Source organism: Rattus norvegicus, chromosome 3 (genome assembly GCF_021556685.1).
Source record: "Rattus norvegicus strain SHRSP/BbbUtx chromosome 3, alternate assembly SHRSP_T2T, whole genome shotgun sequence".
Taxonomy (NCBI): Eukaryota; Metazoa; Chordata; class Mammalia; order Rodentia; family Muridae; genus Rattus; species Rattus norvegicus.
The window spans coordinates 21,052,587-21,065,514 of NC_141536.1; the positions used below are offsets into that span (position 1 = coordinate 21,052,587).

At 41.4% G+C, this 12,928-nt stretch overlaps 1 protein-coding gene across 50 annotated transcripts in view; it reads right to left on the bottom strand.

Moving 5' to 3' along the window:
• Dennd1a (DENN domain containing 1A) overlaps positions 1–12,928 on the bottom strand; it is a 488,046-nt gene that overhangs the window by 191,792 nt on the left and 283,326 nt on the right. For all 50 annotated transcript variants that reach the window (XR_015683115.1, XR_015683114.1, NM_001434229.1 and 47 more), the window contains one exon: positions 6,388–6,488. Coding sequence is in view for 39 of the 50 variants with exons in the window: in NM_001434229.1 (NP_001421158.1) it covers positions 6,388–6,488 (101 nt within the window). In the remaining 11 variants the exon portion in view is untranslated. The remainder of the gene's footprint in view (positions 1–6,387; positions 6,489–12,928) is intronic.

The window sequence follows — 12,928 nt, forward strand, 5'->3', positions numbered from 1 at the left end:
CATAGATGGCGAGTGCTATTATGAAAAGCAGTACTGATTCTCATAAGCAAGTAAATCCTTCTGTCCCCAATGGAAGGCTTTCCAGGATGGGCCAAACTCAGAGAGGCAGTCAGCTAAGGTAGGCAACATGCTCATTCTCACTTTCAGAGTCAAGGGAATGGCACAGATCTAAAGGAACCAGCAGCACATGCTTTTAAATATTCATAAGGGCTGGAAATGTCTTACTCCTTCCGCTTTCTCTGCCATCTGCTTTTGTTTCTTTTCTTTTCATTCTTATGCCACAGCTGCAAATGAAAACAACCATACAATAACTCAAGTTAAATACAAAAGTCAAAATAAAAACAATCTCATGGGAAAAAGAGAAAAGGAGTTATAAAGTTTGACTCTTGAGCTCATGAGGCAGCAGAAGCAAGAGAAACATGTGATGTCAACTAGACCTTCTGGAAACTAAAACTCATGCCCTGCGTTTGTGGTGATGGTGACAAGAGCAATCACTTATACATGCAGCTGCCCTGTAATCTCTGGTAACTGTGTCTGTGACTCACATAGCTACTCCCCACAATAGGTAAATTGTACACATTTCGCAGAAAAAGACAGTGTGCATCAGGGGTGAAATAAGAGATGAGACTGAGATTTGAATCCAGATCTGTGTGAGCTCAAATCCTAAACACTCTCTACTCCATTACTCTGTCAAAATGGGGAAGGGACATGGAAAAATTAATTTGGGAAATATTTAAGGGAAGCCATTTGTACTAAACTGATTTATTCCGATAATTAAAATTTGTGATTATAGCTCTAATTAAAGTTAACTCAGATAATTGGTTGTTGTATTTGTGAATGTGCAATTAGAGTCTTCCACATAATTGCAGGGTGCTCAGAATCATCCTTTCATTTATTAACTGCATGCAAGCTACAGCTTTGCTCTTCTAGCTTCTGCTCAACCAAAGGCTGTATACAGCTTCTGGGGTCCCAGGAGTCCAAGGACCATGACCTGTGATGCTCACAGCAGGGGATAGGTTCAGCCCCATTTAACATGTCTTTGTCCAGAGGTCAATGAGTATCTCATCTTCGAGCACCATGTGAGAGGTTCGTGTGGCCAGCACTGTTGTCCTGAAAACTCCTAGCAGCATGCACCTGAAGAAAAACTGGCAGCAGTGGTCCTCATGTGTTAATTACACTTGTGAAGTCTATTATGCATAGAAAGGGCACCTGCTGGCAGTGAAAATGACTAGAATCCGCCCTTCCTGTGCAGTGAGCAAATTGAGAGTTCATTTTTACAGGAGATAATAGTTTTCAGATTCCACTTGTGTATCCCCTGCAAGGGGATGTACTTAACATTTAAATCATCTGCAGAGGAACAAACCTCCCACAGATTTACATGTTGAGGGCTCCCAGTCCTTTGCTTAAATGCTAGTTATCCCTGCTGGCTCCAGTCACCAAGGACTCAACTTAACCTGGTGACTTTCAAGGGTAGGATCTCAGTGAACAAAGTAATTAACACTGATTTCATTTTCATGACATTTTTACTTTCTGCCCAGACTAAAGTAATCAACTTAAGCATTGACTGGGAGTCTGCCTTCTTCTTTTGTGGCCTTTCCTTTCATCACACGTATATTTTACAGTTACAAGCCGATGCCAACCCCCATTGGCCTGAAATCATCCCTTGGTCAGATGTCATGAAGTTCTCTGTGAATACAAACGACTAGGAGAAAGATACCTGTCCTATAAACACAAGGAGGACTTATCACAAAGCTATTTAGGCACCAAAACAAGAGGAGCTGAACTAGAAGATTCTGCACCTTCCTCAGAAAGCCTTCTATTCCAAGTCTGAGCTGCTACCATGCCTATGGCTCTGCAGACAATGACACTCTTGAACTCTGAAGTGAGAGATGTCATTGGAAAGAGGATCTGGTACAGTCTTCACCAAAAAGGCAGAGAGCATAGAAGACAGGACAGGCAGTGGCTAAAATAAACAACTGGCTATGTTAAATAACTATTTTCTAAAAGAAAGCAATCAATTATAAAAATTGTACTTCATTATAGAATAGAAAATATAATAAAAAAGCATGCTGAAATAGTCTCTTCTCCATCACAAGTCATTGTTAAATATTTTGATGTTTCCAGATCTCTGTTTCTTTCCATGTACACAAATATACCTGACTTTTAGGATGTGTACATATATGTGTACATTTCTTGCTTGTGATCGAGGGACTGGAATCACAGAGAACACAGTATATATGTTGGAACAACTTACTAAACCCTTTGGGGCCACGGTTTACTGATCTGTGAAGTAGAGCTAACATACTTGTTTTGCAGGGTTATAGGGAGGATGGAATGAAGTCACAGAGGTAAAAGACATGGTCCAGTGATGGGGCCTTGGGGCTGTTATCACCAGAAGTCACCAGAAGACTTTCTTCTCTGTGATTTTGAATAACAGAGCTGCTGGGTGTGGGGTGTGTGTGTGTGTGTGTAGTGTGTGTGTGTGTGTGTGTGTGTGTGTCTTGCTATACAACTTTTGGGGGATTTGGTATTTGATATGTAGCCCAGGCTAGCCTTGGATTTGAAGCAAACCTGTTTCAGATTTCTGAGGACTAGGATTACATTAAGTGTGTGCTACCACACAAAGCTTAAGCTGATGGTTTTAAAATAGCTAGTAATTTACTAATAAAACTTTCCAAATAATGAAATGCTGAAGTTGAACTTTGGCAAAGGGACACTGTCAATTCTCTGGGCCCTGCCATCCCTGAACTCCAAAGTCCATGCACTCCTGTCTAAATACAGTATTAAGCACTCCAGGTAGCTCCTTGTGCAGGACTCCACATTGTCTTTGAACACACAGCTGCACCAAAGAGTGTGTGTCTGTCTGTCTGTCTGTCTGTCTGTCTGTCTGTCTGGTGAGTAATGTTTCTGTGAGGCTGTTAGATATGGGGGAGGGGTTCTCCATGTAACTGTGCTGGGGGTCACTCTGTGATGCTGTCTCCTACCTTCCCCAGCCCTTCCTTCTTTTTTCTTCCTCTCTTTTCCCTTTCTTGGGTGTGTCTTATGCTTTTTCTTTCCTTTCAACTCCTCTGTCCTCTTCTCTTTGATCTTCTGTTCAGTCCTACAATCTTTCATCTAAACAATGACAACACAGACTACCAGATGACAAACATGTTCTTTCTACTGATGTACGTGTCAATGGAAAAATGAAGAACTAATTGGTTTAGAAGCTCAAAAAGAGGCAAGCGAAGGTCTGTCTGAGGACCCAGGGCTTGCACACCTTTATAGTGAGAGGAGGGAGATTGCAGGAAAGGGAGGAAAAAAAAAATTCTGATGTATCCCTGTTAAGTTCAGGAAGCTAATCTCAAGCCCAGGTAGAGAGGCTGTCTTTGGATAAACCGTTCTCCTTCCTTCAAGGGCAGGAAGACCTTGGAATTCAGGCACACCATCTGCCCCTCAGGTCTCACCTGAATAAGAAGCCTCATCGTTGGCTTGACCATGACAGGTGTAAAGGAGTCAGGAATAAGAATAAAGGATTAGTGAAAGCTGAGGATGGGTGACACCATATTCTAGTAAGTCCTGCCTGCAGTGGCCTTTAGAATTCCAACAGAATCTATCAAAGGAAGAACAGATAGGAAGGTGCTAGGGTACTCCCTTATCATATCTGTCTTCAACACTCCATCATCTAAGCGCCTCTTGATGAAGACTAACATCTTTGCCTCAACTAGATGTTTCCCAGTGTTTGAATACAGCATAAATATTCATCACACTGAGAACTTCCTAACAGTCCAGTGTAAGCAGGAAGGTAAGCAAATCCAGTAGGCTCAGTGAATAGGACGGACAGAGAGGTAGCTACAAGGAGATCCAGACAAAGCTGTGGTCAAGTCAGAGGGCATGAAAAGCACGAAGGAGAAAGGAGCAGTAGAAGGGCTTTTAAATGGTTACATGGTGTCAACAGTCACCCTGTTGGGTGTCTGACAGTGTGTTTCACGTTAAAAAGTACTTTTATACAAGTAGGAGTTTGGAAAGGATTTGAGGAGGTCCTTTTCAGGTAAGGGCAGAGATTCCTAGAATTAAATTCACATTCTCTAAGCTGTAGCCAGGCAGCAATAAACTTGAGACAAGGTGTTGTCCTGTTAGCGCAGCCCTGTTTGTACTATTTCATGGGTTCTCTGAGGGAGGTTGGTTACCTCTACATAGATGATAAACACAACCATTGTGAGCTCAGAGTGAGTGGGAAGGACTACAGGGATAGGTGTGGAAAGGAGCTGAGGATATGAAAAAAAAATGGGTGACATAGCCTGTAGATAAGCAGGCAGCAGTGACAGGGCAGTGGGGGAGGTTCCTAGATGCTGTGCTAGGAACCAAAGGATATAGAGGATTTGGCACCACGACACAGCTATAGGGACAGGAACTGGATGACCCTCACCTTGACCCAGAGGCAGAAGGGGGACAGCACGACACTCCATGGTTTCCTAGGGGATATGAGACAGAACTTGCATAAAAGTGGGGTGCCAAGGGAGCACTGGGGTCTGAAAATACTCCTGAGGAAGTCAGGGACCCCAAATAAGGTAAATCTATTTCAAGGACTTTGTAACTTAATTCTTCTGTTTAAAAACATATAATACTCCCTTATCTATTTCACAAGGAATCAAAAATGGAACCAGACCAAGAGTATCTAGAAGGCATCTTTAATAAAAACTATTTCCAAAATTCAGGAAAATGCAAAAAGATAGGGCAAATGCAGTGTGGGTTCTGTTCTTGATGATTGACTCAGTTAATCACTTAATCAGAACACTAGCTGCTTTTGCAGAGGACCGGGTTCAATTCCTCAGTACCTACATGATGGCTCACAACCATCTGTAATTCTAGTTCCAGGGGATCCAATACCCTCTTCTGGCCTCTGTGGGCACTAACATACATTTAGCCAAACACACATAAAAATAAGTAAATAAAAATTTTTAAAAATGCTGGGGCTGATAGTGTTGCATACCTTTAATCCCAGAACTCGAGAGGCAGAGGCAGGCAGATTCTGAGTTCAAGGCCAGCCTAATGTACAGAGCAAGTTCCAGGACAGCTAGGGCTACACAGAGAAACCCTGCCTCAACAAACCCCTTACCCCCTATTCCCCGCTGCCTCCACAAAAGAAACAATCTAGCCTTTAATAACTCATACATCAATCTATGAGGGGAACTTGGAAAAAGTAAGAACAAGAAAACCCACCAGGATCAGAAAGATCTCAATATGAAGAAGTAGGCCAGTTTATTTGTTGACCCTAAGCTATGTCTTTGTTGTACCCGTGGCTTCTTAGAAAGAGGCTGAACCCAAAACATCCACATTGGGTTTACCATGAATACCTCAAGGCTTCTAGGACACAAGGTGGCTGGCTACCAACATGAACCTTTTCAGAGAGGACTAAAGAAAAGCAAACATAGGGTTGACTGGCCTCTACCATTCTGAATCAATGCCAATTTCATGAAGTATCTAATTACAAGTAGGTCCCCAAAATGGAGCCTTCCTCTTGAAGCTCAACTTCTGGCAAGACAACCAAGGGCTTTAAAGCATCCCTTTTCAGCATCCATTGATGTGAACTGTTCCAAGATAATGCCTCTTAATACATTACAACAGAGAAAAATTATTCATAAGGAAAACAGATCCAAGTCAGACAAATAGACTATCCTTTTGGCATACTCCCAAAGGCAGGGTGCTTCAGTAGGCACTGTGTCTCCCATGAGCCATCCACCCCTATATGTTGTTTTATCTTAAAAATATGTCTTAACAACTTGCTTCTTTCCTCTACTGATCCATGTTCAACAGTGAATTCCTCACAAAGCTTCAGAGGGTTATACGGCTAGGTGTGGTGACACACGGTAATTCTAGCGCCCAAGAAGATAAGGGAGGAAGATTATGTTGAGTTTGTGGCTTGTTTAGGATATACAGTAAAATCCTGTCTCAAAAAAAGTCAAACAAACAAACAAACAAACAAATGAACAAAAATAGGTAGGAGCAAAAGGCCAGGGGGAAGAAAAAACAAAAAGCAAAATAACAAGACCTCAGAAGGCCCAAACTAAAAGCAAGTCTAGTGGGACGTGCCAGGGCATGGCTGAAACCGGAAGACCTTTCGGATCCCTGCTCCTACCACCAGTTTCCAATATGTCTTAGTGGGGAAAAAAGTACACAGTTTTTTGGTGCTTTGGCTTCTTTATTGTGAGAAGTGTTAAAAGTATTAGCTTTTCTCTTGACCCCGTCAGAATGCCAGGACATAAAGCACCCTGCTGTCAGGTATTCCACACCCTGTACTTTTAAGACTGTTTTTAATTTAGTGTCACCCACAGCAGTTACAAGTTAAAGTCTTCATATGTGTGGGTCCTTCCTGGATGAGGAAGGACAGGTGCTCAGCAGCCTTACCAGCAGTAGTCCAGCAGATGTGGGGGCAGCACAGGGATGTACACATGCTGCCAGTACATGGGGTAGAGCATGGCAGCAGAGCCGTGGATGCAGGCCGTCAACTGCAACAAAGAGGAGCCAAGAGTCAGACCACAGGGCAAAGTTGAGGGAGGGTTGTGCTCAAGTTAAGGATTCAAAGTCACAACAGAAACAATTGCTTGTCAGACATGCCCACCCTAGTGCAATGCAACAGACTCTCTTCAAAAACCTTTTGTTCCTATCCCGATTTTAAAGCTAATGCAAGGCTGGGGGTGGTGTGTGTGCGGCTCAGTGGTGATTTTGCCTAGAATATCTATGTCTGCAGTCAAGTCCAATCCTCAGGACTACATCAAAACACACACACACACACACACACACACACACACACACACACACACACACACCCCAAAACAGAAAAACCAACTAAACAAACAAACAAACAAACAAAAATACTCTGAATAAAAGGTTTTAAAGCTCATGCACATTAAGAGTAGAAAATTGAGAAAATGAAGGTAATAAAAGAATTGGCATTTTTCTAAAGAGTAAACATCCTAGGGCATTGTACATGTAAATACTTATAGTTCCTTTTCTAAAGAAATTAAAACTCTAAATATAATGTTCTTTCTCTTTATATATTGACATTATCTGATACCATTTTCCTACATCCTTAAATGGAAACACCCGTTCATTATCCCCAAGGTAGTCTTTATACCCATTTGCTACTTTCTATCATCAAGTTACACGACTGTATTTAGATACACAACTTCTAGGTGTAGATTCCGGAGCTTATGGACGTGTCACAGTGCTCAGCAGGCAGGGAAGGTAGGCAACCACCTGTGTGCTTTGCCAGAACTAAGCAATGACGTCAAGTTTAAACTTACTTCCTTCTTACTATTTTTATCCCTCTGATTAACATGGTGAATATTTTTTGTCATGTTCCTGACTCTATTTCTTAGATAAATGGCCTTCCTTTCTCCTTCCTTCCTTCCTTCCTTCCTTCCTTCCTTCCTTCCTTCCTTCCTTCCTTCCTTCCTTCCTTCCTTCCTTCTTGAAGACCTTTAAAAGGAGTGCTGGTATCTTTTAAATCAATCTATAAGCAAGCACTGAGTATTTGTAAAGGTGTTTTTTGGCAAGTTAGCTTTCATTTTCAAGTTTCTGAGAGAAAAGGTTTGAATGTGTGGACAAGGTTTTTTGTAGTGATGAGCCCCACTCCTTCAAAGAAAGACCTCCAAAATGTCTGCAAGCATTTAACTCCTGAATCTATCTGCCAATTAATATGGGCTTTAGACCTGAGGTGAGAATTTACTTCTTCCTAGTAGCTGATTAATTGTTCTAGCATGGTTTGTGGGCTTATCCTTCCTCATTTTTTTCCAACAGCATGTTTTGTATTCTTTGTCTTTATTCTTAAGAGCTGGAGATGTCAAACAAGCAGTATTTGATGCAAGTAAAGACTGATAGGTAAAGGTAATGAAAAGCAATACAATCTCTGTAAAATTCAATATGGGAAAAGGGAAAGAATACAACCTTGGGGACCCAGCTACTAAGTAACGATAGCCTAACAACACCTGGTATTTCTGTGTTTATGTTTCTTTGGTTTCTAGGAAGCCTGTTACCTTGAGGCTGTTCCTTTCTTTTCTTTTCTTTTTTTGGAAGCTGGTAACTGGTCTTTGCTGACAGAAGGACATTTATGTGGTGAAAGAGTGATGTGCCAAGACCCACTTAAAAGAATCCAGGTTAGTATAGCACAACTAGCTTTAAATTGAATATGCTGCTGATGCATCTTCACATTTGTGAAAGCTCTGAACGGAAGCTAGGTTACTATGCCCCACACCCATTCTTGTCTTCAGACCTCATTCTTTAAATCAGGTATATGTGGGGAGTAGATCCAGGGAGTGTGGAGAGCTGTTCACAGGCATTGAGGTTCAGTCACCAGTCCCAATCTATTCTGTAGGTTCTCTGATAGAGGCAACTGCTGAAGAGAAACACTATTGCCATGGCTATTCTCTGTAGGTTTTGGAAGGACAAACATAGTTGGTGGTGTGGTGCAGAGAACACACCATCTTTACTCATGCTGGAGGGTTACTGTGGCCCTGAGCACCAGTCCTTCTGCACATCTTTAAGCAGCATTCTTGCTCCATGCAGGTCCAGTCACATCACTTGTTGCTTGAAAGCCTTTAGGGCACAGCTAGAATAGAATGCCAGTGCCAGATCTGGTTTATCTGTTAAGCAGCATCTCCAACCCACCTCAGCAGCCTTCCCAGCTTGCCCTCAGAACATACCGTTTGCAGAAGTAATGGAGTGATGGACCCCTTTCCTTCCCTCACTCTTGCACCCATCTCTCAAAATTTGCTGGGTTTATTCTGCTGGCAAACTTTTCCCTTAGGCCTCTGAACAAGCTTCCCTCTCCTCTCTGTAGCCTTGCCTTGACTCTTTGTTACTAAACGAACTGTAATAATGAAGTTTGTCCCCTGGATGTGATGTACGCAAAGACCCTATCTTTAGACCCTATCTTTTTTTCATCTCCACATTTCTCAACTGCATACATATAAGTATTTGTCAATTCAGTGTGCACCCAAAATGAATTAAAAAACAGACAAGCAACTAGATTCTGACTTAGACTATTTACAACATAAAGATAGCCAGTAGCTTGGCTTAGATGTTAGGCACTGTCCAACAATTTCATTAACAATGAGAGTTCCACAAACTCTCATTCCAAAACAAGGACAAGCTTAGAAATACAAATATACCACTTTCGGAAAAATTGAATCATCCACCCATACAATCCTATGCCTATGCTGTAGTTCTACAGCACATTAAATAAATAAATTGTAATATATACACTGCAAAACCTATTTGGTATTAAGGTAACATCATCACACGAATATGTTTTTAATTATCGTAAGTTATTTACTAGGATGAGTTTGTTTGAGGTGGGACTTGATTCCCTGTTTCTTATTTGTTTAAATTGTTTTAGGTTAAATCTTATCTTCAGAGAACATTTTCCCCTGGGAGACAGGGTTTTTCTGTGTAGCTCTGGCTATCCTTGAACTTACTCTGTAGACCAGATTAGCCTCAAACTCAGATATCCACCTGCTTCTGCTTCCCAAGTATTGGGATTAAAGGTGTGTGCCACCGGTACCTGGCTCTAGACAACATTTTTGACTTGACTCCTAATCTCAAAATCTACCAGATTGAATGATAAGTTTTTAAACTAGCTATCCTTCATTAAAACCAAATAGACAAACCTATAAGCATTTTAGGGTGTCACATCATTTCATTGGGGATTTTCTAAGGCCAAATCTCTAAAATTTGGGTAAGATACATTCACCCACTTGATTAAGAAAACAAGCCAAGCAGAAGATTATCTGGCTGTTTTCCAAAACATGAAGTGACACTCATTCTGTGTATGGTTAAGAACAGTGGTTAGGCTAACTGCACTGGGGTCTCTGTACATCTACACTGACCCAGAAATGATGTGCAGAGTTCTACAAAGTATCACCAGCTACATATAGGAGTCTGAAAGTCTATACTAAAATCTTAATGTAATGAAAGTATACAATAAGGATTATAGGCAACAAAGGGGTAGGTGAAGATTTAATTGAAGGGCAAGTTGAGGAAAATGATTCTATCAAATATCTCACTTGGTAGGAGTATAGAAAGATTGTATGTGTAAAATTTGCCCAAAGTCATTAGTCACAATGAATATTCATCAGGAGCCAATTATCAATCCCATTTAATGACACCCCAAAGATTTTGCCCTGAAGCAGCGGAATAGTCTAAGGCTCCAGACAATACTAGACAGATTATACAGCCAGCAGCCAGTCTAGCCAGGACAGGCTGTAAAGTAAACCACTGGTGGGTGGTGGCGGCACTTTAGCAAGTTCTGTCCTCAATTAAAGGTGCACAAGGTCAGCTGTATCTTAGAGCTTTATATATGGCTTCATTAGTTTCCTGTTTGGCTGGGAAAAGGAGAAACAACAATGTGGGTAGGACACGAACAGGGAGTGATCAATGATGTAGATGAAAGAAAGCACAAGATGCCATGCCTACTCTTTTTTTGTTTTCAGTTTAAGGTACTTCTCAGAGATAGTAGACAAATTTGTGGTTAAATCATAAGGTTCCAATGTTTCACCTGAGTCCACAATATAGGATTAAAAATAAGACCCCCATTCTAAAAGAAAAATCCCTGTAGCACACGTAGCAGGCACAATATTAGGATGGAGGTCCATAGGAAGCTTGTTTTAGACGTATGCTCACATGGGTACCCAGATACTCGCTCTACCGAACTTCATAGACAGGGAAACAGTTTAGAAGTGAAATAACTTGCCTAAGGCCACGTGGTGACAAAGTGACAGAATTGGGAGTCTCACACAGGTCCTGTCAGATGATAATGGCTCCTATTTCTACAACACATAAATTAACTTAGAAAGCATCTTTGTGTCTACCTGGTGCTATCACTGTACAGAGCATTCCAAAACACATGAATATTGTCCCTGTCAGCAATGCCCAATTATTCAAATACTCATTTGACTTGCTATTAGGTGGCCAAATATGTAGGATAGAGTACCAGTAACAGGAAGTAATCATTCTTTTGTTTTTTTAAATGAGAAAAAGAACAAACTTCATTACATGCCTAAGACATGGGAGTATTGGACTAGAAAAAGAATAATTTGAAAAACCACACATCTGATCACTTCCTGGGGATTAGTCAATTAACTAAGGTGTCACTGTGACTTTAATCCCCAGGGAATTCTAGGTAATGACTGCTAGTTATGGAAAGGTTTACATGCTGGCCTGGACACACCAATCAGTATGTCTTGCTTTTTGGCATGTTCCTTCTCAAACACTTAAAAGGGAGTCTTCCACTAATCGTCTTTTTGATCTGAGCAAACTACTACCTCTCATGGATCTTAGTTTCCTAACATCAAGATCCGTGTGCTCTCATAGCTTTAACTCTAGGTGAACTTCCATTCTTCGACATGAAGAATGCCCCTCATCTATCTCTCTTGATCTGCAGCTGTACTGGCCAAGCAGAAGTCAGCCAAGGTCCATTTTCAAAGCCTGTTTCTCAGCTTTGCTACCACAAGGACCCCATCTCCCCAAACTCCCCTACAGTGGAGAGCACAGCCTTCCTCTATGTCAAATTCATCTCTCCTCAACATGTGGAAGAGCTCAGAAGACGGTCATGGGAGGAGACCCAGAACAGGGCTCCAGCTGCAGACCCACAAGGACAGGGACCATATTCAAAGTGTTTTCTTATTTCCTACACTGCCTGACACTGGGCAGGTGCTGGGTCGAGTGTTTGAGGAACATGAGACTGCCCTGGCTTAACATCAAGAAGCATGCTAGGCAAGGTCACCTGACATTCTGGCAAGCTGCAGCCACTCAATAGGTCACTTCCAGAAACTACATTTTTGAGAAAGAATTGAGACTCTAGGATCTAAAGGCTGGCACAGGGGGATCGGATGGTTGCAGTCATTCTTCACATCCTTGAGCTGAGAATGTTAAACAATCAGACTGACACCTGCTTCACAGGGTTACAGGCATCTGGACTTCCCCTCTGTGTTTAAATAAAAACAAACTGATGAAATAAAGAATAGAGAAAGAACTGCAGATTTGTAACTTGAAAGTCCATGCTTTTCAACAAGATTCATCCTTTGGCTTAGAGAATGTTGTGTCTTGGGGAACTTATTAGCATTCTCCGCTTGAGAAGTGGGTTCTTTACTTACAGTCTTTGTGGCTGTCAGGAAATAAGTGTTGCTGTGACCCAAACAGCACTGTGATTTTTGCTTTTAATTACGAATTGTTTTCAACTGGGAAATCTACTGTAGAATCAGCAAAAAGTTTACAGGTATTTTCTTCATCATGTAAAGAAAAACTGTTAAATTGTAAGTGGTTTGAGTTGACTCTGTTCCAATTGTATTGACTATATTAGGAGGGGAAGAGTTGGCTTTTAAAGTCAATCAGTCCTCCCTTAGTTTAGACAGACACCTAATTAATGTGTGAAGAGAAGAGTGAAGAATGTCCTGCTTAGAAGAGGAGACGCAGTGCTCTTATTTAGAGGAGTAAGGGAAGAAATCTTTCTTCAAGTAGCTTCTCTTGGAGTTGGTGGATCTCAGCTTAGCTCTCCTCCTCCTCCATTATCTTTAGGGGAAGGAAAACACAAAGCCAAGCAAATTCCAATGTGGTCAAGTAGAGTCAGGCCTGGGAGAACTCCATGGTCCAGTGGAGCAGCAGCTTCTTCATTTAATTCCTTCTTTTTCCATTTTCTTTTTATAGCTACCTCCTAGCTAGAGTAATTAGAGCAAGTTATTAATCAGAGTAAAAAGCTTTCCTGCCAAGATTTGACACTTCAAAACATCAAAGCAAAAAAACTGCCAGAGAAAAGTGTTAGCTCCCAAAGCTGCGACAGAAACTACAGCAAGGTACGTCGGGAGGAAGCCACCACAAGAGAGGAAAGCACTTCTTTTCATCTTTAAGGTGAAAAAGAAAAAGGCAAGGTTGCATGATTAATAAAAAGTCA